Source organism: Lupinus angustifolius, chromosome LG05 (genome assembly GCF_001865875.1).
Source record: "Lupinus angustifolius cultivar Tanjil chromosome LG05, LupAngTanjil_v1.0, whole genome shotgun sequence".
NCBI classification, from domain to species: domain Eukaryota; kingdom Viridiplantae; phylum Streptophyta; class Magnoliopsida; order Fabales; family Fabaceae; genus Lupinus; species Lupinus angustifolius.
Genome location: NC_032013.1, coordinates 17609647 through 17636489, shown reverse-complemented (window position 1 = coordinate 17636489; position 26843 = coordinate 17609647). Strand labels below are relative to the sequence as shown.

The window sequence follows — 26843 nt, the reverse complement described above, 5'->3', positions numbered from 1 at the left end:
ACGTTAAAATGACATCTTATGGGCAAAAAGAATCTAGTATTTTCAACTTACTTGTATTTATGTTTGTCAGTATCAAAATTTCGTTTGTTATTTCTTAGCTTATATTGTAACAAAACCTAATTTTTTAATTAAGTTTTAAACTTAAAAGTCTACTTTTGCTATAATCAAATTGTAAAAATTATGTTATTTGATTATGTTTCAACTTATTTGTAACATTTTATTATCATAAATCATTTTTCTTTGTTGTTTGATTAGTATTTTTGTAAACAATATTTTTAAAATTTGATTATAAAATTATTAAATAATATTAGGTATTATTATAAATCTTTAATAAGACAGCTCAGCGAAACAATATCGTTTCGATTTTGTAAAAAAAAATACGACATAAAATGGTGTCGTTTTGTGTCATATTCTTCTTCCTTTCTAGCTCCAAAAAAAACACTCATTTTAGTCACTCAAGACTTCTATAAGTATCATATTAGTCCATATCAGTAAACACATTTTTTTAAACCTAAACTAGGTTTCTTCACCTTAGATCTTCACTCCAAAATCAATTTTGTTCACAATAAAGTGGAGACAATTAAATTACTTTGGATTGAGTTCACAATTAAATGAAACTTCAACCAAGAGTTAACTTATCTCACAAACCAAAACAACCCTTGTACTGAAAAACTAAAGACAAGCTTTTTGTTGGGAGCTTGTCATGATTTGTAACTTCTAATAGTCTGATACACGCCTTTCAAGAATATGGAAATGTTGTTGGGACTAGGGTCTTATGATGGTGAAACTAGAAGATCGTGAGGTTATGGCTTCATTCACTTTTCAACAAAAGAAGAAATGGAATATGCCCTTGCTTCCTTGATTGATGTGATATTTTACTCATCATCTTTTCACTCCTATATTGATTATGCATATACTACACACTCTATTCAATCCATTCTTTATTATTGGTTGGAATTCACTTGAGATTCACAAATTTGGTATTAGAGAATGTATTAAAGAGAGAGTATAAAATAATGGGTTGCTACACAACTCCTGTATGTGTAATTATGAAACTATAATTATGTTGACTCTTCATAAACTTCAGGAACAAGAAGGATGGGAATGCATGTATACTTGATCGTATATTTAAAACTGATTTAAGGTGTACATCATATATTTAAAACTGATAATGGATATGAGCTTAATGAATGGATACTCAAACGGTTGGTCTACAGGGGATAATGGGAACCTTATAAGTTAACACATAAGGAACGGTTATGGTCCCCAAGACATCAAATCACAAATAGTTTTCACCTCAAAGGAATTAAGGATTTGGTTGAGGAAGACCATCATACTAAAATTCTCTCAAAATGTATATCAAATGAGTAGAATAGAGAACATGGATTCAAATATAACTTTGTATTCTTATTTTATATTATATGTGAGAATCATGATATTCAAGATCCTAGGATTGATATTTCACCATTCATGAGAAAATATATAACAAGTAGTATCACAACTTTAAGTTCTGAATTTTTATGGTTCTCCATTAAAGATGTTTTCCCCCAATTTTTTTATGAACCCTAATTTTTTAAACTTGAGGATTTTTATGCTTCCGCTATTGGTTATGAAAATTGGGTATTTATAAATAATTATGATAACTTTTATCTGTTTCCGCTTATTTAAATTATGAGTAATTTGTATTATGAATCATTGCAACATGTGTTGAAGTATATATTCAGATCTGTGCATGAATATTGCATTAACTTTTATGATTTTGTTATGTTATATGTATATTATATGTGCACTAAGGTCTTAGTGTTGGACATTGACTTTTGTTAATTCACAGTTTTTGCAATTTGTTAAAGTATATGTATAAGTTATATATATATATATATATATATACATCGGGGTATTATGCAATATGAATATCTGCATATATGTTATATATAATTATGGTTTGATCAAATATGTTCCTCTATATAGAATTTTAAATACTATACTTATTGTTTTCAATTCTTTTTTAATATGGTTATTGCATAAAACATGTACTTACCATCATCAACAATAAATATGTCATTCACCTTGTTTTAAGATACATAAATAAGGATTGAAGTTAAGTTATATATATTACGTTTAAGCTTAATACTTGTAATTAAATATATATTATTTATATATTATATTTTGGAAGTGCATGTATATATGTATGAAATAATTGACTAAATATATATAAAAGATATGGTCTTAATGTTTTAAAGTTGGACATGATTATATTCGATTTGGAATTTTTTTATAATAACTTTCATATATATTTTTATGCATTTAACTCTTGATCTATTATGTATTTGATTAAGATTGCGTCTATTTTTATGTGTTGATATATATGTAATATATTCTTTCTTTATTTGGAATTATATTGAGGGATTAAATTTGTTAATCATAAAATATATCAAATATGAAGGTTTTAATTCCAAGATTAAATTTTTTTATAATGGACCCATTTACTTTTTGTCTAGTAGTTATTTTTTAATTAATTGATGCAATATGATGCCAAAGTAACCTCTATTGTAGAAATTGATTAAAATTACACAGATGAACATGAGATTATTTATGCGAATTATGTTCGACCCAAAGGAAAACACAATTTGGCAAAATAATAACATACTTATGATGATAAATATGTAATAAATATAAAGTTTTTTTCATGTGAATAATAGTCGGTCCAAAGAAAGGCTATTGTTTGACATAACTAATTGTTAATATTTGATCATTACATTGAGAGTACCACTTACAAATTAATTTCTCTGTCTAAAGACTAGAAATTGATGTTGTGATAAGTCTATTATGTGAACATGTCTTGTTTTATGTATATTACATGACTTGTTTGTTTAAATGGTTGGCCCAAATTACAAACATACTTGTAGCAATAAATATGTCATAATCATATAGTTTTCCATATGAATAGTAAGTCGGTCCAAAGAAAGGTTTATTGTTTGACAAGACTGATTATCAATATTTGATTATTACACTGGACTGAATATTAATGTTGTGCTAGGTAACTCGTGATGTGCCCCATTATCATTTGAATTTAAGTATTAAAGTTGAATGTGAGTTTAATTGAAAGAATGATTATAATTTATTTTGTTATTTTACTAGTGTTGCAAATATTTCTGCTCAAATTAAGAACATCCAATTGTTGAATGGGACAAACTTCAAGGTTTGGAAGGCAACCGAAGAAATTATTCTTGAATGTATGGATTTAGATCTGACACTTCAAGTGGAGAAATTCATTTCTACTCTAGAAATCATCGATGAGATTAAAATTGAGAAATTGGAACACTCTAGCCGAATGCGTCTAATGATCATGAAACATTCTATTCTAGAAGCGTTTCGATGCTCTATTTCTAAGGGTCAGAGTGTAAGGAAGTTAGAAATAGAACCATACTTTGCCAAAAATAAAAATGCGGAGACGAGTAGCTTTTTGGCTAAACTCATCTCTAAGAAGTATATAGGCAAATGGAACATAAGTGAGTACATTATGGAGATGTCTGATCTCGCATTAAAACTCAAGTCACTTAAGTTAGAGTTTGGTGATAACTTGCTCATGCACTTAGTTTTGATCTCGCTTCCTACACACTTTGGGCAATTCAAAGTGAGTTATAACACTCAGAAGGACTATGTGCAAGAGGAAGAGAGACTGCATAGAGATAAGACTGAAAGTACTCACTTAGCTATAATCTCTCAGAATAAGAAAAGAAAGAACAATAAGGATGTCGTGAAAGGGCTAATTGTGTTTTTCTCAATGTGGAAATGTTCTGAAATACACTGTGCTAGGCAAACCTAGCATGAAGGGTGTTGTTGAGCGATTAAACCTAACTCTTAAGGATATAGTGAGAAGTATGACCAATCATTCTTCCTTGCTAGAGTCTCTTTGGGGGAAAGCTTTAAAGACCGCAATTTACATCCTTAATAGCATGTCAAGTAAAGTAGTTAACAAAACGTCATATAAGCTTTGGAGTAATAAAATATCAAGCTTTAAATAGTTGCACATTTGGGGTTTTCCAATTAAGGCCCAACCTTATAGGCCGCATGAAAGGAAACTAGACTCAAGAACTGTTAACTGTTATTTTGTTGGCTATGTTGAACACTCTCGAAGCTATAAATTTTATGATCCCATTTCAAGACTTTTTTTGGGACGAGAAATGCAAGATTTCTTGAGGAAGTTGATTTTGGGATGAATAGAACGTAAAGAATGTTGTCTTTGAGGAAGAACCTATCACTAATGTTGAACAAGTTCATGTGCCTATTGCCATTTAAGGGACAACTTCAGTATTAGGAGATAATGTTCAGAATATTGTTCCTGGCAATATTCTAGAACAAGACAACAATGAGGTTCTCCCTCAAGTACTTATAGAACAAATTCGACAACCTCAAGAAGTAGAAGTGTCATTAAGGAGATCCACTAAGGGGAGAAGAAGTGTAATTCCTAATGATTATATTGTCTTTCTTCAAGAATATGAGGATGGCATCAGGTTAATAGATGATTATCCATTGAACTTCTGTCAAGCCATGAAAAGTTCTAACTCTCAAAAGTGGATCGATGCCATGAAGGATGAGATGAAGTCTATGCATGATAATGACGTTTGGGATCTTGTCGAATTACCTAAAGGTGCGAAACCTATTGGTTGCAAATGAATATTTAAAACCAAGAGGGATTCAAAGGGTAATATTAACAAATATAAAGCTCGTCTAGTAGCTAAAGGCTTCACTCAAAAAGAAGGCATTGATTATAAAGAAACCTTCTCTCCAGTATCTTCGAAGGATTCTTTTAGAATAATATTGGCACTAGTAGCTCGTTTTGATTTAGAGCTACGTCAGATAGATGTTAAGACTGTGTTTCTAAATGGTTACATTAAAGAAACGATCTATATGGTGCAACCAGAAAACTTTTTGTTAATTGACTCAAAATCAATGATATGCAAATTAAAGAAATCCATCTATTTCCTTAAACAAGCTTCTCGTCAATGGAATCACAAGTTTCATCAAATTATTACCTCGTATGGTTTTGAGGCAAATGAAGTTGATGATGGTGTATACCACAGATTTAGTGGGAGTAAATTTATATTTCTGGTATTATATGTCATACTGCTTGCGAACAGTGATGTGAGACTATTGCATGAGACCAAGAGATTTCTAACGAAGAAATTTCGAAATGAAAGATTTTGGATAAGCTTATTTTGTATTAGGTATTCATATACTAAGAGATCGTTCTCAAGGTATCCTAAGGTTGTCACAAGAAAGCTATGTAGATAAAGTCCTAGATATATTTGACATGAAAGACGGTAAACCAGGGGATACCCCTATAGCTAAGGGAGACAAGTTTAGTCTCGAACAGTGCCCCAACAATGACCTTGAAAGATACGAGATGTAAAGTATTCATCTGCACTAGGAAGTCTAATGTATGCTCAAGTTTGTACACATCCTGACATAGCATTTGTCATGAGAGTTTTTGAAAAGATAATTGAGCAATCCTGTAATGCATCACTGAAAGGCATTCAAACTAGTTATGTGTTACTTAAAGAGAACAAAGGAGTATATGTTCACTTATCGAAGGTCTGAGAATTTAGAGATCATTGGATACTCTGACTCTGATTTTGCTGGATGTCTAGACAGTAGATACTCCACCTCTGGATATGTGTTTGTATTGTGGCTGAAGGTGCTATCTCTTGGAAGTCTGCTAAACAGACGCTCATTGCTCCTTCAACTATGGTTGCGGAGTTCATGGTTTGTTTTGAAACATCAGACCATGACATATGGTTGCGGAAATTTTGTCAGTGGCTTACGTGTGGTTGACGGTACTAAAAGACCACCGAAAATTTATTGTGACACTAAGTCCATGGTTCTTAACTCCAACAATAATAAGAGTTCTACGAAGTCAAATTTTATTGTCATCAAGTTTCTTATTGTTAAAGAAAATGTTCAAAATAGACAAATTTCTATAGAACATATAAGGACAAATTTTATGCTAGCTAATCCACTGACTAATGATTTGGTACCTAAAGTCTTTCATGAGCATATTGCTCATATGAGTATTGCTCCTTACGATACATTAGTTTAGTGGGAGTCTATATATTTTATGATATACTTTGGACGTCATATATAATTTTATGCATAATAAAGTTGATGGTTTATTGTTCATTTTTGAAGGTGTGTATTGTAACTATTATGTTGCAATTAAAGACTTTGGATTGATCTCACTAAAAAATAAAGAATGACTAGTTGGAAATAGACATGTTTAAGATCACATTGCATGAAATTTCCATGTCACTCATCCATATTTGATCTATGTCATTAAGTATATCAATATGGTGATCATCGTAGTCAAGTCACGTTTGAATGTGATGAAGGTCACAGTGGTTCCATAGTTGATATATGAAATGGATCAGATTGTATTAAGGAGAAGTCTAAATATAAATAGCATACAAATGCGCGCCTAAAGAATATTTGATATAACTGTTTCATGAAAATATGAAGCACAAGTGGGAGATTGTTAGAAATTCATAATTTCTAAGTTAAAGTGGACATCATATATTTAATACAATTATATCAGCTATTTATTTTGGGTTACAAAACAATTGATCTAATTAATTATAACCTATAAGACTTCTAAAACTGATAACGGATATGGACTTCATGAGTGAATACTCAAACAGTTGGCCTATAGGGGATAATGAGAACCCTATAAGTTAGGAATAGTAATGGTCCCAAGAGACCAAATCACAAATAGTTTTCACCTCTTCCCATTTGAGAGAAAACGAAGGTCCCAAAAGGAATTAAGGATTTGGTTGACCATCATACCAAACCTCTCTCAAAAGATATATCAAAAGAGTATAATAGAGAACATGGATTCATGTATGACTTTGTATTATTGTTATATATTATGTGTGAGAATCACGATATCAAAATCCTAGGATTGATATTTCACATCATGAAATATTTAACAAAATGTTCACAAGGTTAATAGAAACTTGGGAAGCTCTATGATACACAACTGGTGTCAAAGAAATGAGAGCTGAATGTCTACATACCTATCATGATGTTCCTATTTCACTTTGCTGAAGAATTATTTTTTTCATTTCTTGTTGTCCATAAACTATTGAACCTAAAATTGCTGCTATATTTTCTGTTAACATTTCTGCTAATGCTAACAGTGATTATATGTCCCTCCCTTCTCGCTAAAGTCATACATTGTGTCAAGTAATCTAATCAATTATAATATTTGGCATGGAATAGTCAGAATAGTGAAATAAGCAACTTCAGAATACAAATTAGCTAGAGTTTCATTTAATTGTGAAATGAATGAAAAGTAACTTAATTGTATCGAGTTTATTGTGAACAAGTTTGATTTGGGGTGAAGATTTGAGGTGAAGAAAGCTGGTTTGGTATTCATAATTTTGTGTTTACCAATTGAGATCAATATGGTACTTACAAAAATACTGAGGGACTAAAATAAATGTTTTTTCTTAGACTTAGTAAGGGGGAAGAAGATGTGTCTTATTTTTAAATCGAAACGAGTCGTTTCACTAAGTAGGCAAAATTTGTCAGCATGTAATCTTTACACATGGTCATATCACCACTTAACGATACACATATACAAGTTCGTTTCGCTAAGTTGACAAAACTTGTCAGCATGTAATCTTTACACGTGGTCATATTACCACTTAACGATACACATATACAAGTCCATTAACGTTAATACAATCATCATTGAAGACTAAAATGATAATTTAAAATTATAAGGGACTAACTAGTTTAGATTGAAAAATATGAGACATTTAAATATGTAACTACTCTATAAACAATTAATTAAATTATAGAATTGGCAAAAATTTCCGCAGCCAGGATTTGAACCTGGAATTCAAGCTTAGAATTTACCAAAGAGCTACTGCGGACTCCTATTAATGTAGGAGGTTAATAAATTTGTAATTGAGATCGTGTGTTTCACTATGATGGCTCACTACATTGATAATTTTAATATAGAAGCTTAAGGCATGAAGGATGAAACCCATTCGAAAACTTCTTCTATCTTTAATTCCATAACACATAAGTTTATTAAACTTAGTGACACGTTTAGTATTCTTTTAGGCCATACAAGATTGCAGGTATAAAGTAAAGTGTTACAAGAAGCTTAAGCTTAACATCTATCTATACTATATATATAAAACTAAAATATGGTGTAACTTCTACGATTGTGTAATTTTTACTTCCTATTTTATCCTTTACATTGTTTAATTTTTACATAAAATCATATAATTTTAATTAGTCACCACCAACACATTAATTAATCACCACCAACACATTAATTAATCACATCTCTCACCTTAAACTATACATTATCACAAACATACAAAAATTATAATATAAAGTATACTAAATACAACAAATATATTCTAAATATGAAAAAATAAAATATATAAAAACTGAATATATAATACCATGCAATATTGACTGACAGACACGAAGTGTCTGTGCACACTAGTATTAATAAAATGTAAATAAATAAATATTAGGCATAAGAAATATGCAACTAAATAATATATATATATATACATATATATATATATATACACATATATATATATATATATTTTTTTTTGCCTTACATGTTTCAAAAATATCTTATCATGCGGCTAAATTCAAAGCAAAATGATATTACTTATATAGTTATACTAATTTCGTAAGTAATATGAAAGAGAATAATATCATACCAAGTTGGGAATAATCTCAAACATCACCTAAACCCATCCCAAAAAGAATGACAACTCTAATTTATATAACTCTAAGTCCATTCAATTACTTTTGAACAAAGATGAGTAATTGAAAAAGCCAAATCAAGAACACCATTGTCAACATGTTGGTCACAAGGACCAACAAAATCAACCTACCAAATATTAATATACAATTTGTTTTGGGTAATACTTTTGCTTTCACCCTATTTATCTTTTCACACTCCATGGTGTTTTAAAAATATGTTTCTTTTGTATAATCAATGCTATCTCCTCACTTTATATACAATTCTCTACCCATAGGTTGAAAAGATAGTTTTGATTATACAAAAAAAATTCAAAAGGCCATGGAGGGTTATATGAAAGTAGTGTATGGAACATATTTTCATATATGAAGTAATCAATTTGTGTGATATTTTATTTAAACAAAATGAACAATCAGATTTTTTTAGTTAGCAATAAAATCCTTTATATATGGGGAAATTATCCAAAATATAATGAGGTTAACTTTTATATTTGCTTTTTTTGTATAGGTAAGACTGGAACTCTATTTAAATAAGAGAACATGAATCTATATCATGGACTTGTTTAAATATATATTTATTTAATTGTTAATTATTAAAGGAATAAAATTATATATGTGTTTATTTTTATGTATTGCAAGAGTTTATATTGCTCATATGTACTCATGCGTGCAATAGAGAATCAAGGTTCACATAGTTCTAAGGTAAAAATGTGTCTTGTTTGTTGAGTGATATTTTATTATATATATAGATTAAAAGAGAAGAAACGACGCCAATCATAGTCCATCATCTCCACCTTGAGAGAGATGAATATAATCATATGTTTATTACTGTATTTCAAATTATGGAGAAAGAAAAAATGATATTAATTATGTTCATTATTGTATTTCATATGTTCATTAATGATTTAATTATTACTTATTTATATAAATAACGAAATAAAATGAATTAAATAATAAATGTGACATGTTTTGTGCTAGGAAACAATCGAACATATGGTGTGTCTGGATTAGCTGAGGCGATGTGGCTGGTGCAAAGGAGATAATGGCGCTGATAGACTTTGACGAATCAGGTAACGACATGTGGCATTATGCGGCATAGCTGGGGGACAAGGAGACAACCAGCAGTGACTAGATCATCACATTAGGACTTGTGGCATGTTGTGATTGGTGGCTTAGGAATGACGATACCAACTTTGTAATGATTATGTGATGATTGTGTCTACTGGTGCAATGATTGGTTTAAGTGCAACGACTCTCCAATTTGAGTGTGACACATGATGACGGCTAGTTAAAGATGACAGCGACTCCCTAAATAGAATGCGGCACGTGGTGGCTGGTAGGGGTGAGCAACACCCGACCTCATCCACTCACCTGGTGTAACCCGATTATGATTGGGTTCGAATAAGGTCGATTCTCAACAAGTTTAGGGCCGAGTTCGAGTTTAAAAATTAGACTCGATCAATATTTAAGATCAGGTAGGGACCAAACATGATCCGTCTAACTCGTTCCATGGTCACTCACTCATCATGTTTGTATGTGTCTCTATTCAAATATATACTAACTAATGACATCTTTTTGGTTGAAAGTATCATTGATTCTCTATTTTTCATCATATATACATGATTAATAATATATACATATCATTTTATATGTCAAATTACATATTCATAATAATAAATAAGCTTGATAATACTTTATCTATAATGAGTATGCATTATATTCAATCAAATCTAGGATCGGGTTCGGGTTTAAAGGCTGACCTGATTGATAATTAGGGTCAGGTTAGTTTTGAATCTAGGATCGGGTTAGCTTCGGATCTAGGTCAGTCCGTGTTCAAAAAATGATATGACCAACATTTAGGGTCGGGTAAGGACAAGTTTTAACCCGTCCTAACCCGACCCATGCTCACCTTTAATGGCTGGTCAAAGGCAGCGACACTCCTCGAAATAGAATATAACACGTAGTGGCGGCTAGTGAAGGTGACGACTCCACATTATGAATGTGACACGTGGGGGTGGCTGGTCAATGACATCTCTCCACTCTTGTTGTGACACGTGGCGGTGACTAGGATATTTTTCCTCATATTTGCACAAATCTAGAGGCACTTTTTCGAGAAATTCTTTTTTTTCTAGATTGATAACCTAGTTAGCCTAGTACCCTATTTATAGAAACAAATAAAAAAACTCACCCCTAAAACCTTGTAAACCAATTTTATCTTCAAGATTTTTTTTTTTCATTTTTTAAGGATCATACTCCTAACTAATTTTTACTTGGTTTATTTATTTATTTATTTAAAATTTGAAACGGATACTAGGAATACCCCTTTGTTTAATTTTTATTTAATTTATAAAATGAAATTCAACATGTAAAATTAATTAGCCTTTTTTATCATTTATTTATTTATAAAAATTTCGAAAATATTTTTTAATAATAAAATCATGATGTTACATTACTCAATTTTTTCCAAAAATAGCATGGGATTGTAGAAACTTGTTTTTTATTTTATTCTTATTATTTTTTAACACTCAAATAAAACCCATAGTGATTTTCTGGAATCTCTTATATTATTTTTTATTTTATTTCGAAAATATATGTTTATATTTTGAAACAATATTTTGATAGTAAAAAAATATATTTTGGCCTTTTTATGAACCTCACAAAACTGAATGTTCAGAAGTCCATATAAAATTGGTATAATTACATGAAGATGATACTATATTCATGAGAATTATGCCAACAATTATGTAGGTTAAATTATAAACCATAAATTTTTTACCATTATATTTTCATTAATTCTTACCAAAATTTGAAGAGTATTAGACTTATTGTGTATCAATTAGCTTTACTCTCATTCTTGTTGAATCTTCATCAAGTCTTCCTTATATCTCATCCTCGGAAGTAAGTTCTCGATCCTTCTTACACTAGAGAACTAGAACGTGACATTTTGTCACTTATCGAATATTTAATGAAATAAATTTTATCTATGATTTATTTATAAAGTATAATATATATGCAATGTCAGTAAGGATGACAATATAGGCTTGGCCCGTCAGCCCAACCTGTTTGTATTGACATTATTAGTAGGTTGAGTTGGAGATTTTAGCCTAAAAACTCATATTCAACCTGATTTAGAAGCCCGTTTTTTAGACGGACATGGAGGGTCGGGCTGGCCTGACGAGTCAGCGTTAAGAAAATGGGAGACCAGGAACATGTTTTAGGCTTTCAGTTTTGGGGTCAAAATCAAAACAAAGACACAGAGGAAAGCCACAATGTAATTATCATTTAGTTTGTGAAGGTAATTTATTGTTTTTCAATATAATTATCATTTATTTTTTAGTTAATTATTTTTATAAGCATATATTAATTCGATCATGTACATAAATGTATATGACGAATAAGATTTGAAAGACATTAATGATGACAATAATAGAAAAGTAGAGACATCTTCTTCTAACACAACATCTAATGTGTGAATACTCATTTTTGTCTGGCCCATGAAAAGTCCAATATACTTTTCAAAATATTAAAACTGATTTTTTATTTTAGGACTTATTTCAGATTTAAATAGGATATTTAAATGTACCGCTTGAATGTTTAAAAGAAAAAAGGATAAATAAATTTAAATTGTTAGACATAGGATAGATTTCTTTCAACCTATATTATTTTCAAAAAAATAATAAATAAAAAAATAATAAAAAGGAATTAAATTAAAATGGACCATAAAAAGCTTATAATCATTTTTTTCTAAAAAAAAGGTACGAATTTTATTATAAAATAAAAAAAAGATAATTAAACAGTTTTTTTTATTAATTTTTATAATTAAATTCAAATTTATAAAATAAGTGACATATTCTAAATATGTGTTTTAAATTCCAAATAAACAAATTTGTTTTTAAATTTTTCGAAAATATAATTTTAAAAAAATTAAAACATATTCAGATATAATTATTTATTATTTTTTCGGAATTTATAGAATATAAAAAGTAATTAAAATATATATAATTACGTTTAATAGGTTTTTTAAAAACAAAAAGTGAATAAAAAATAATAAAGAACACAAAGTTAAATTTGACTTGGTGGGTGGCATAACATCCCACAAAATATGGGTTAGTAGGTTAGTTGAGATTATGGTTGCTAGCAATTTATTAGATTAAGTTAGGGTTAAAAAGTATTAGAAATAGTGGGTTTGTGAAAAGGGTTTAAGAGCTCCAAAAATAAGTTAAGAAAAAACCAAAAAACAGAGAAAGAAACCAGAAAAAAGTAAGATAGAGGGAAAAAAATTCAAGAAAAAAGTGATTCGGTGCAGCTAACCTCACAGTGGGCATTGTGAATTCTTCTTTCAGCCAATCGCATGGCGCCATGTGGCATACTGGTCAACGAGTCTTTTTGACCACCAACAGCGGCCAGTCACCACTCGACACGTTGACAGGTGCACGACTGCAAGCGTGAACGCGTCACACGTGATCAAGCACCTCTTTGGCCAGCATGTGATCGGTGAGACCGTGTGTAACGGAGACACCATGCACACACTGATCAAACGGACACGATTGTGACACGTAGGGTGCACACCATCCCTCCATAAATGTGTCTGCAGCAAATCTAGTCTTCCCCAGGTTCCTATCCGATACGTGAAGGTGCATTGCAGACGAAATGCACCCTTCAGATGCAGCGAGTCCGGATCTGCTGTGTGTCACCTTTCCAGCAGCAAGTTTTCCAGCCACTCCTTGTGCGATACGTGGACGCCTACTTTGTTCCTTGTTGCGTTGTACCAAAACCAATCCACGTATATAATTTTAATATCTTCTTATTCTATAGGCATGTTTTATTTCACCTTTAATAATTTATTATTTTTTGAGACGGTAATAAAAATTCAAAATTTTATAAAATAAATATTAATTTTATTTATGCCTAAATATTAAAAACAAAAAGTGTAAATATCTATTTAATTTAACCACTAATCAAATACTTTTTATGGCTTATTTTTTTTATTTATTTTTTTCTCCTTACTATAATTAAATAAAAAATTGTCATTTGCACAAATTTAGAATATTGTCCTAATTTAAAATTATTTTTAATAAAGTTTGTGTGATTTGAAATAATTTAATATAACATTGTTTATAACAAAAAATATAACTTTTGGGATTAATCAAAGGATGGAGACAGATCATGGTAACATTTCTTGTCCTCATATCATCTTCGAACGGTCGCGTTAAGACGCTTCTTTTCATACGATTAATTCCTAAATCAATAACAAAAAACTAAAAAAATATATTATAATTATTTTGAAACCTCTTTAAAATAGGATGTGGTGCGAACATTAGTTTCTGTTGCTTCACTCTTTTAAGGAGTTAATCATTTTACCTACAAATCATTTTAAAATTAGAATTACGTAAGTCTTGATTTTCTAAAATGTTTAGGAATACGTAGGAGCAAGTAAACTTGTCAGACTTAAAAATAAAAAATAAATTTTATTTCTATAGAATTTAATTTTAAATAAATTAAGAGTATTTAAATCATACAATTGACAAGGGTACCGTTTAATTACGGACGGACGATGTGCTAATACCTTCCTCGATCTGTAATAAACTCCCAAGTCTGGATATCACAATCCAAAAGCTCAATGTGATTGGGCTTAAACATTTTTCTACATTTTTAACCACAAAATATAGTGGTGACTCAAAGTGGTTGCATAACCAAAAATCGGGGCACAACATAATGTTTAAAACTTAGGAGTTATAAGCTTTATTTTGAAGTATGAGTCTAAAAGTTTAAGACTTTGTTGGCTTATTGTTTAGTACTTACAAGTTTTAAATTAAGACGGTACGTTATTATGAAATAGTGGATTTTGGATTTTGGTTTGTGATTTTTTGTTTTAAAATACATTTATGAGGCGTTGTAATTATTTAATTTTGAAAATGTGATTGCGATTATTGCGTTGGTTATAATGTGTGTTATGAAAGAAAAAACGGGCCAACCCGCCAATCGTGCCAAATATGGGTTGAGCTAACCTTTTTGAGCCCTTTTAGCAATAAGGGTCGTGTCGAACCAACACATATTTTGGCGGGCCAAAGGCGGGTCGGGTAGGGGCCAGCTGACCCATATTGTCACCCATAATTGTCAGTGTAATAGTTTATACACAACCAATACATCATTCACAATTCTTTTGTATTATTTTTATGATAAAATATAAATGATAGATAATGGATTAACAGTGTATAAAACTCTTACGTTGTTAATGCATACATTTTTCTTCTTGTTTAAAACATTATTAAGAACAATGTTATTGATAGTGTACTATTTATCAAATCGGTCAGATTACTAATATAATGACATAGTGGTTCAAGTGATGATTTACTAATTAAAACACATATCAGTGAAGTTAGATATACATATATTTCCTACTAACATTAATGTTGAAAAGTTAATAAAAAAGATAATAATAATTTTTATTTATACATTTTGTTAAAACAAAAAATATATTACTTGATTGTAGACCATGTTTTTGAAGTATAAAAATGCATTAGTTGTATGTTTGATCTACATACCAACATTATGGTAAAAATATGTTACTTTTATTTAAAAATTTAGTGTTCACAACTCCAAATGAAATTGGTAAGATTAAATGAAAATCGGCCAGTATTACCAGTTTGATATGTTTTTATCAGTATAATTGCATGACCGGTATAATTGTTGTATCGTGTTGATATTGAGACAAATTCACCGGTTGAACCGACTAGCACGAAACAACTTTTATAACACTGGTTAAGAACACAAATATTGGTTCATGGATAATTTAGTTAGTTTTTAAAATATAGATAATAAAATACACTAACATCTCTTGAGTTTTAGTGAAATTACACAAACCACACATTTTCAAAACCTACATAAACCACCCCTAATTATATATAGATTACACTTACTACCATTGTAGGCGGGATAAATGTAATTTCTTAAACAAAAAATAGTCATACATGTAATTAAGTCAAACAAAAATATGATATATTGTGAAGACAAATACAAATAATATACATATATTTTCTACTAACATATTGAAAAGTTAATAAAGAAGACAATAATAATTTTTATTTATACATTTTGTTAAAACAAAAAATGTATTACTTGATTGTAGACCTTGTTTTTTGAAGTATAAAAATGCATTAGTTGTATGTTTGATCCCATACCAACATTTTGGTAACATTATGTTACTTCTATTAAAAAACTGAGTGTGCACAACTCCAAATAAAGTTGGTAAGATTGAATGAAAATTGCCACTATGACCAGTTTTGATATGTTTTTTATCAGTATAATTGCAGGATCAGTATAATTGTTGTATCGTGTTGATATTAAGACCAATTCATGGGTTGAACTGACTAGCATGAAACAGTTTTTGTAATACCAGTTAAGAATACAAATATTGGTTCATGGATAATTTAGTTAGTTAGTTTTTAAAATATAGATAATAAAATACACTAACACTCTCATGAGTTTTGGTGAAATTACTCAAATCAAACCTTTTCAAAACCTACACAAACCACCCGTAGTTATATATAGATTACACTTACTACTATTGTAAGTGAGATAAATATAATTTCTTAAACAAAAAATAGTGATACATGTAATTAAGTCAAACAAAAATATGATATATTATGAAGACAAATACAAATAATATAAGAGTTGATGTCTCTTACTCTATTCATTATTTCTTATTCATTACAAACTGAATTAATAATTTTAAGAAAATATTTAAATTACTCTTATATTATATTATAACTAACCAAAATAATAATAGACATCGACTTTTATACTATTTGAAATTATATTCATAATATATCATATTTTGTTTAACTTGATTAGACCTGTTACAATTTTTTATTTAATAAATTACACTTATTTTTTACTGGAGTAGTCAATATAATATAATATATATATATATATAATTAAGGGTGATTTGTAATTTTGTACCGATTTTAAGTTCACTATCTTACTTTTTATTCTAGTAAAAAAAAATTAGAACACATATTTACTTGAAAAATTCAAATTGAAGCTTCCAACCCAAAATGTGTGCATGAAATTACGATGCTTAGGTTGTTTCACGCAAAATTCAACGGTAGCACGTTACTATCACATCCATCGAAACCTTTGTTAACGTTCTTGTTCTATCCTCTCTTTCGTTCTTCTCCCAAGTGTTATTCTCTTGTTTCTGAAACCTCTCTTCAATTTCAACCCATTTCTTCATACCATTGTGACCCTCTTCTTTCTACTCTACTTGTTGCTTTGAAATCTTCATCTTCTGTCTCCTCCTGCAGGGTCATTCATGCCAGAGTGATCAAATCTCTTGATTACAGAGATGGGTTTATCGGTGATCAATTGGTTTCATGTTATATTAACATGGGTTCCAACCATGACGCGGAGAAGCTGTTTGATGAAATGCCCACCAAGGATTTTGTGTCATGGAACTCTTTGGTTTCTGGGTTTTCGAAAAGGGGACACCTTGGTAAGTGTATGAGTGTGTTTTTGATGATTAAATCTGAATTGGTGTTTGAGTTGAATGAGGTTACGGTAATATCTGTTATCTCGGCTTGTGCCTGTGCGAAAGCCAGTGATGAAGGTCAGTATATTCATTGTTGTGCAGTGAAATCGGGAATGATGTCGGAGGTGAAGGTCATTAATGCTCTTATTAATATGTATGGAAAGTTTGGTTGTATTGACTCTGCTTTTAGGCTGTTTTGGGAAATGCCCGAGCGGAATGTGGTATCATGGAATTCAATGGTGGCTGTTTGCACCCAAAATGGAATCCCTAACGAAGCCATTAATTATTTTAACATGATGAGGATGAATGGACTCTTTCCTGATGAAGCTACAATGGTAAGCTTGCTTCGAGCATTTGAAAATTTGCCCTTAGGAAGATTGGTAGAAGCTATACATGGTGTAATTTTCACTTGCGGTCTTAATAAAAATTTAACAATTGTGACCACCCTTTTGAACTTGTATTCGAAGTTAGGGAAGTTGATTGCTTCTCATAAGGTATTTACAGAGATAAGTAAGCCTGACAAAGTGGCTTGGACTGCAATGATTGCAGGCTATGCAATGCATGGACAAGGCAAAGAAGCAATAGAGTTCTTTGAAAGGACTGTAAGGGAAGGTATGGAGCCTGATCATGTTACTTTTACTCATTTATTAAGTGCTTGTAGCCATTCAGGGCTTGTTGAAGAAGGAAAGTACTATTTCCGAATGATGTCTGATGTTTACAGAGTTCAACCCCGTTTAGATCATTATTCATGCATGGTTGATCTTCTTGGCCGCTGTGGACTACTTAATGATGCTCATCACTTGATTAAGCACATGCCGTTAGAGCCAAATTCTGGAGTATGGGGTGCCCTTCTTGGTGCTTGTAGGGTTTATGGTAACATTAATTTGGGCAAGGAAGCTGCAGAAAATTTGATTGCATTAGATTCATCAGACCCTAGAAACTATATAATGCTTTGCAATATATATTCTGCTGCAGGTCTGTGGAGTGATGCATCAAAAGTGAGGGCTTTGATGAAGGCTAAAAATCTTAATAGAAACCCGGGATGCAGTTTTATTGAGCACGGGAATAAAATCTATCGTTTTGTGGTAGATGATTATTCTCACCCTGATTCAGACAAAATAAACAAGAAGTTGGAAGAGCTTATGAGAAAAATTCAGGAGGCTGGCTTTGTGTCAGAAACCGAATCCATTCTCCATGATGTTGATGAGGAGGTGAAAACAAAAATGATCAACAAGCATAGTGAGAAGATAGCTCTTGCATATGCACTTTTGGTTACTAGTGCTGATGTGCCAATAGTTATAGTAAAGAATCTTAGAATTTGCCGAGATTGCCATAACACTGCAAAATTTGTCTCATTGATAGAGAAGCGTGTTATCATTATCCGAGATTCAAAACGGTTTCATCACTTCTCAGATGGTTTATGTTCTTGTGGTGATTATTGGTAGTGGTCTCTGTTGGGGTTTGGCATCACCTGAATTACACTATCACTAGTCATAGCTCATAACAGTCCATGAGGTAATATGCTTGATAACTCTATAACATCAGCATAATTCCATTTTCGTATTCATATTCACTTCTTTGTTCCAACCTAAATGTACCTCATTTTTGTAGGTTTCTCGCGGAATACTACATGGGAAACTAACTTGAGATCTTTTAAATCAAAAGCAGATTCTTTTGGTAAAATTTCAATTAAAAACAATATAATGGGAATATTCAGCACACTCCTCTTAGGCATTATTTTATCTATGATAACCTGCTTTTGATACAATGTTATAATTACATACTCCTATTTACTTTTAACCTCTTCAAGAGAAAGTATTAGGAAAAAAAAGTTGTGAAGTATCAAGAGTCATCATTTGTAGACTATGAGCAACCAACTTTACCAGAGATTTGAAGTTTCTTTTTGTTTGATAAATGGTATATAAAGACCAATTTTCTTCCCGACTTATTAACATGTATAATGTGTCGCAGATGCTGAGCTATGTAGTTTCAGACATTAAAGACATGAGATGATGATTTTAGCAGCATGGTGAAGCATAAAGGTCCACCTGGAGGGTACTTTGAGGCTTTATTGGGCATACTTGGATATATGTACCCTCCTATACCATGTTTTAAATATTTAAATACTTTGAAGAAGAACCCCAAAGGAGCAATCTTCAATTGCAATGAATATTGCTTGCATTGAAAGGAGTTGAATGTAAGCAATATAGGAAGTTGGATGGTGATGTTCTTTTCAGTGCTGATGATAAAGAATTAGGGAACCTGATAGCACTGGTAAGCTGAATTTATTTTGTGAACATCATATGGTGTTTCTAGGCATCATATAAGTATATTTTTGAATGAGCTTTTTTTTCCCTTCTTGATAAGCAACGTTTTTTTTTACTGGAGGAGCGCAATAGCCGGAGTTTGAAAATGATATATGTCACTTTGTTGTGAGTGGAAGATTAGTATGAAGATTTAGTAGGAAAATATAATATTACTCTTAAACTACTATCTATACTCACGCTTGATGTCTCACAACTCAGTGATCTGAGTCTTGAGAACTATTTTGGAAAATGTTAATGTTTCATGAATAGCAATGCCTTTTAAAATCATACTAGTTTAAATCATCATATGCTTGGGAATGACGAAATATAGTAGATCATATTCTCAATAAATCTCTTAAATGTTGTAATGTGTAATATTGGAAAGACAAGTATAAATGAATTGTAAGAAATCATTTGAATGAAATTGACAAAATTTTAAATTTGAACAGCTAAACTACATTTTAAAATATTCCACAATAGACTACACTGATAATGCAGTTTTTATCAGGTTCTTCATTATTTTCTAAATATATTCTTAATCTTGCTTCACTCTTGTCCCTTGATAATGTCAAATATAATTGTCTATTGTGAAAATCAGACTAGATAACTATAAACTAACAGTAGAAAAAGTTAAACCTTAGGACTTCCTAAATGGCATGGAAAATGATAGTAGCACTAATCGAAATTATCTTCTTTGTATATCTTTTATATTATTGTTCCGCTTAAAACTTCTTCTTAAAATATGTCTTCATATCTTTCAAGAGTTCGGAAGAACTTCGACTCACACAAATAACAACATAAGTAGAAAATTAAGCACAGTTACATATTTCATATAAATACATAAGACAATAGAGGTATCATCAAATAATTGCAATAAATTTATCCATAATTGTAAAATAAGATCTCATATATATATATAAATCAAACAATGCATAACATAAAAATATAAATGTTAGTTTCGGAATCCTTATTATAATCAATATGCTTAATCTTTCCAGAATTTATCAGGTTGATATAATCCTTATGTTTTCTAGGATCTAGACTTTTCGTTTATTAGAACTTCTTGGTGGGTTTGAACTTACAAGTTCAAAATCCTTGCATTTTTTTTAAATTTAATACATCTTACATATCTACATTTTACATTATATGGTTCAAGCATCTTAAATCCTGTAGGGATATGCTTCATGCATTTTGTATCCAATAAATCCACTATAATTTTTTTGATAAAGAAAGAATATGTTAAACTGAGCATAATGTGTGTCAACCCAATGCAAAGAAAGATTAACCAATGATTTTTTTAATAGCGAAAGAAATACAGAGTTACGGATCGATACACCAAATTTAAAATCTAGTTTGAATTAAATCAAAAAGATAAATATAGATAGGCTCATTCTCTGAGAAAATTGAGTAATTCATGCACTTTGAGACTAATTAAATACCTAAAAGTACTTGCATATGTGATTGAAGAATGTCCTCACAAAATCAATATCAAATCCTTAATAACGATAATAATGGGTCTAGATAAGTTTGGGTAGTGTATTACCTAGATTCGTTATGTTGTATCATTTTTGGACATAGATCTGTTCCAGACTTGTGCTGATACCCGCTGAGTCTTCTATCCACGAGTCCTTGGGTACTTAGCGGATCTGCGGATACCCACAAACTAAACAATATTAAAAAATAATTGTGAGTAATTTATGTAATTATTTGTTTGTTTCTTACAATCTTATATGTTATTTGAGCAATTAAAAAGAAAGAAATTACAAAACATAATTTAAAATTTTAAACACAATTTAAATTTATTATTAAACACAACTCATTTTACTCAAAGAAATATAAAAAAAAGTGTTATGATTTAAGATTGATTTAGTAAGAACTATTAATCAACCTAATATTTATTACTCATATGTGTTGGAGATTTAGAAACCAATTCAGCTTGGTTTCTTCTAATGGCTTCAAGCCAGCGTGAATCAGAGAAGAAGAAGATGTTTAGAGAAAATGTTAAACATGAAGAAGAAGAATTAGAGATAAAAGTGAGAGAAGAAGAGTGTAAATTTCAATTGAATTAATCAACAAGATTACACACTTTCCTTTTATAGAAGTTCATAACAACTTAATTAGTTATGACTTTCTATGTTTAGTAAGTTTCCAACTAACTAAACTAACTATCACAAAAGCAATGAATTACAATCTTTAATACAAAAATCAACACTAGGTTTGGATTTATGATTTGAAAAGAAAGGAGAACATACCTTATTGAAGGGAATGAGTTGTGAGTAGTTGTAACACTCATTAGAAGCAAAGAACAAATGAAGAAGGTTTCTATGTCAAATGGATTAGTGGCTTTGGCTTAAGCAATTTCTAAGATTGATTATGTAGGGAAATTCTTACATATAACACGATGGGTAGGTAGAGTCAATAATTCTGTTACATGAAGACGGTGCCTTTTTGTAACAATACATTTGTAACCCAATTAAATGGTTTTATAAGAGTCGTACGATGACAATGATTTTTTTTAATTTCAAAATTTTATAAATATAGGTCTGAAAAAATGTAGAATTTTATAAAAAAATTATTTTACTCAAGTCTTATCTCATACATATTTGTCCTACGTTATCATATCTTGCTAAGCAAACAAGTTAATCATACAGAAAAACTGGCAAGTAACTATTTTAATATATGACAATGTAAATAATAAGAAAGTTTAAGATTTCAAGAAGTGTTATACTTAGTTTTTCATAATTGCTTACTCAATTTGCCATGCTTCCTTTAAGATACCTTAGTATCCTTTTCACTACTACTAGATGAGTATGTCTTGGATTTTCCATGTACCTGCTTACTAGACCCACTGCATAGGCAAGATCAGGTCTTGTATTGCATACATATCGAAGAGATCCTATCATTTGCCTGAAGAAGGTTGAGTCTACTGCATTATCTTCTGAGTTCTCAGTGCTAGAATTGCATAGTGAGTGTCCAGTTTCAATTGGAGTTGAAGCTGAGTTGCATTCTAGCATTTTGAACCTTCCAAGTATATCAGTAATATACTTCCTTTGATGCATTAGTATACCTGCTTCAGTTCTGAGAAATTCAATCCCAAGGAAGTATGAAAGGCTTCCCAAATCAGTCATTTCAAACTCATGTTTCAGCTTTTCTTTAAACCATTCAATCTCTGTTGCCTGTTATTAGCAAGTCATCCACATAAAGACATGTGATGATTGAAGCTTCTGTGGTGACATCTCTAGTATAAATGCCATGCTCATTGATGCATCTCTAGAATCCTAGTTTCAGTAGGAACCCGTCTATTCTTCTGTTCCAAGCCCCGGGTGCTTGTTTCAAACCATACAAAGCTTTGTGCAATCTGTAGACTTTGTGCTCTTGTTCTGGAATTTCAAAGCCAGGAGGTTGTACTATGTAGACTTCCTTGTCTAATGGACCATTTAGGAAAGCAGATTTCACATCCATTTGACAAATGTGCCACTTCCTTGAGCTTGCTATTGCTATAACAAGTCTTATGGTTTCTAATCTGGCCACTGGTGCAAAGACTTCTTCAAAATCCAAGCCTTGCTTCTGTAGGAACCCTTTTGCCACAAGTCTAGCCTTGTGCTTGGAAACTGATCCATCAGGCTTCAACTTCACCTTATACACCCATTTGACTAGGATAGCTTTCTTATTTCTTGGCAAATCTGTTAGTTCCCATGTAGCATTCTTTTCTATGGAGTTAATTTCTTCCTTCATTGCTTCTATCCAGCACTGCTCTTTCATTGCTTGGTCAAAGGACACAGGCTCCATTTCAGCTAGTAGAGCCATATGCACAAAATCTCCTTCTTGAGTGATTACTGAGTCATCAAGAAGTTCATAGTCTCTTAGTCGTGATGGCAATTGTCTTGTTCTCTGTGGCCTTTCACTCAAGACAGCTTGATCCTCATTGCTTATCTGAGTTTCTTCTTCTGTTTGTGTGTTATCCAACATCATTCTTCCTGAATTGTTGGATGTCTCATTGGATTCATTCCAGTCCCAAGCTTCACCTTCAATGAATTTTAAGTCTCTGTTGTATGAGGTTGTATTTGAAGTAGGATTGTATACTTTGTAGGCCCCTGTAGAATGGTAGCCTACAAAAACCAGCCTTTCTCCTCTGTTATCAAGCTTCCCTCTTCTGCTTTCGGGTATATGTTTGAAGCATATGGATCCAAACACCTTGAGATGTTTTACATTCGGTTTGTGTCCTGTCCATGCTTCTTCAGGAGTCTTGTTTACCAACCTCTTTGTAGGACATCTGTTCAGAAGGTAAGTTGCTGTTGATATTGCTTCTGCCCAAAACTTCGTTGGAAGTGCCTTGGTTCTTAGCATGCTTCTTGCCATATTCAACAAAGTTATGTTTACCCTTTCTGCTGCTCCATTATGTTGAGGAGTATATGGTGTAGTGATCTCATGAGTTATTCCTTCTAATTCACAGAAATTTTTGAACTCATGAGAAACATACTCCCCTCCACCATCACTTCTGATCAATTTAGATTCTTGCCACTTTGCTTTTCTGCTTCTGCTTTGAAATTTCTGAATTTGCCAAACACATCAGATTTCTTCTCTATTGCATAAGTCCATAATTTTCTTGTGAAGTCATCCTTGAAGGTCACAAAGTACTTGTTTCCTCCAAGAGATTTTTCTTCTAATGGACCACACACATCAGTGTATACAACTTCAAGTGGTTGTGTGGTCTTGGTTGGAATTTATGAGCAGAATGTGTTCCTTGTTTGCTTGCTTTGAGTGTAGGTAACCCATGCACAATCTCATTCTGACTCAGGTGCTCTAGACTTTTGAAGTTCAGATGCCCAAATCTCTGATGCCAAATCCATTTTTCATCTGCTATGGACTATAAACATTTCTGGTCTCCTAGCTGAATGCCAATCTTGAAGGTCCTGTTTTGAGCTAAAGGTGCCTTCAAGACTAACACTCCCTTCTTGTTGAACACCTTGAGCATCTTTTCTTCCAGCCTCATTTTGTACCCTTTCTCAAGTAATTGTCCAAGACTTAGAAGATTGCTCTTCATTCTTGGCACATATAACACACTTGAGATGTATGAGGTTGATTTTACTGACCTCACAACTGTTGCTCTGATTCTTCTGATGTGAATTCAATCCAGGCTTGCCATTTTCAGACTCCATTCTCCTACCACCTTGCCATCTTGCCTTGTCTCTTCTGAATTTCTCATTCTGACCAGGGCCACCCTTTTTCTTGAATTGAGCACTTAAGGCATGATCTGTTTGTCTATAATTTTGCCTTTCCATAAATCTCTGCTCATGCACCTCCAAGGATCCTTGCAACTCATCAACTGATAGATTGTCAAGATCCTTTGCTTCTTCTATTACTGCCACCACATGATCAAACCTTGGATGAAGGGTTCTGAGAATCTTCTCCACTACATGTTGTTCAATTGGTGTTTCTCCACACCCCTTCATTTGGTTTATCAGGCTCCTTAATCTGTTGAGGTACTCAGCTATGGATTCTTGCTCATCCATCTGCATCAACTCATATTGTCTTTTGAGTGTCAGCAGTCTCACCTTCTTGATCTTCTTTCCACCAGAATAATTCTTCTCCAATATTTCCCAAGCTTCCTTTGAACTAGATGCTGCAAAGATCTTTTCAAAGTTGGCTCTATCCACACATTGGTGGATCAAGAAGATTGCCTTGCAATCTCTCTTGTTTGCTTCCCTATACTCCACTGAATTTTCATCTGCAGTTGGCATTCCTCCTTTCACTACATCAAGACATTCTTGAAACCCAAAGATTGCCTTCATTTGAATGCTCCAATGTTCATAATTCTTCCCATCTAGAATTGGAAGATTCATTGCAAAGCCATTCGAATTTGCCATGCTTCTACACCTCTGATTTCCCTTCTGGTTTTGCAGCCTTGATTCTCAATCCGTGAGCTTCACTTCTTGAAGCCTCTTGCACCCAATCTTGGCACTACCACAGATCCCGATCCTAAAGCTCTTGATACCACGATTTAGAAACCAATTCAGCTTGGTTTCTTCTAATGGCTTCAAGCCAGCGTGAATTAGAGAAGAAGAAGAAGATGTTTAGAGAAAATGTTAAACGAGAAGAAGAAGAATTAGAGATAAAAATGAGAGAAGAAGAGTGTAAATTTCAATTGAATTAATCAACAAGATTACACACTTTCCTTTTATAGAAGTTCATAACAACTTAATTAGTTATGACTTTCTATGTTTAGTAAGTTTCCAACTAACTAAACTAACTATCACAAAAGCAATGAATTACAATCTTTAATACTAAAAAATCAACAATATGAATTAACAACATAATATCACATCAAACTCCTTAATGATATAACATCACTAATTAATAACATAACACTCACATTTATGAATTAATATAATGTTACAATTAAGGATTAACAATATAACATTGCAATTTTAATTAATTAACATGATATTACAATTATGTTGTTATATATATATATAGATTTATGAATGAATAATGAGTTCAGTTACCTATGATAGCGGGTCCAAATACTTGCGGGTTTGAGTACCCCATTACTAGGTCAAAACTCATCCAACAACGAGTCTCAAAATTTTGGGTCTCAATTGTCCACAAGTCCAAAACATGGACCCAAACCTAATTCGTTGCATATATTATTTGTAAGTACTTGCAAATCCAGGTATTCATTGTCATGCCTAATCCTTAAGCAATATGTTGTGCATTAAATCTCAAAACATTTTTCTTTTCATTTTTTTAGAAAGAAAAAAACAACATCTCTATCCAACTAGATATATAGCGTCAAGTTTAGGGACTATAAATAAAGAAGTTTCACTTTCTACTCCTAAGGAAAGGGATAAAACTAAAAGATAATGTTCATATTTTATTGATTGCATTATGGATGAACAAAACACTATTTAAAGACAATAAAGAAACCCTAAGATGATGATGACCATACAAGTGTCATCATCTCACAACACTAGAACATTCTAGAAATACTACTATAATATCAAATATTAAATTTAAGTAATCAACTATCCTATTCCTATTCTAATGAACCACACAACAAACATAATAATACATATTCTATCACTTTGGTTCTCCATTGTATCACCCAGTTTTTCAACTAAAGCTTAAAATTTTGAAAGCATGGTAAACGTATAAGTAAGAACTCAAGATCCCTAAACAATAGAGTAAATTTAAATTGTTTTGAAAGATAAATC

General features: G+C 31.5%; 1 protein-coding gene across 4 annotated transcripts; it reads left to right on the top strand.

The window, feature by feature from the left end:
* LOC109347941 (pentatricopeptide repeat-containing protein At5g40410, mitochondrial-like) lies at positions 16803 to 19827 on the top strand. 4 transcript variants are annotated; one of them, XM_019588072.1, is made up of 4 exons: positions 16803 to 17935; positions 18299 to 18838; positions 18935 to 19000; positions 19295 to 19827. In XM_019588072.1, the coding sequence occupies exons 1-2, from the start codon at positions 16870 to 16872 to the stop codon at positions 18766 to 18768; spliced, it is 1536 nt and encodes a 511-aa protein (XP_019443617.1). In that variant the 5' UTR covers positions 16803 to 16869; the 3' UTR covers positions 18769 to 18838; positions 18935 to 19000; positions 19295 to 19827. The 4 variants fall into 4 exon arrangements, with proteins under 4 accessions (XP_019443617.1, XP_019443616.1, XP_019443613.1 ...); XM_019588071.1 differs by having other exon boundaries at positions 16803 to 18196; XM_019588068.1 differs by having other exon boundaries at positions 16803 to 18838.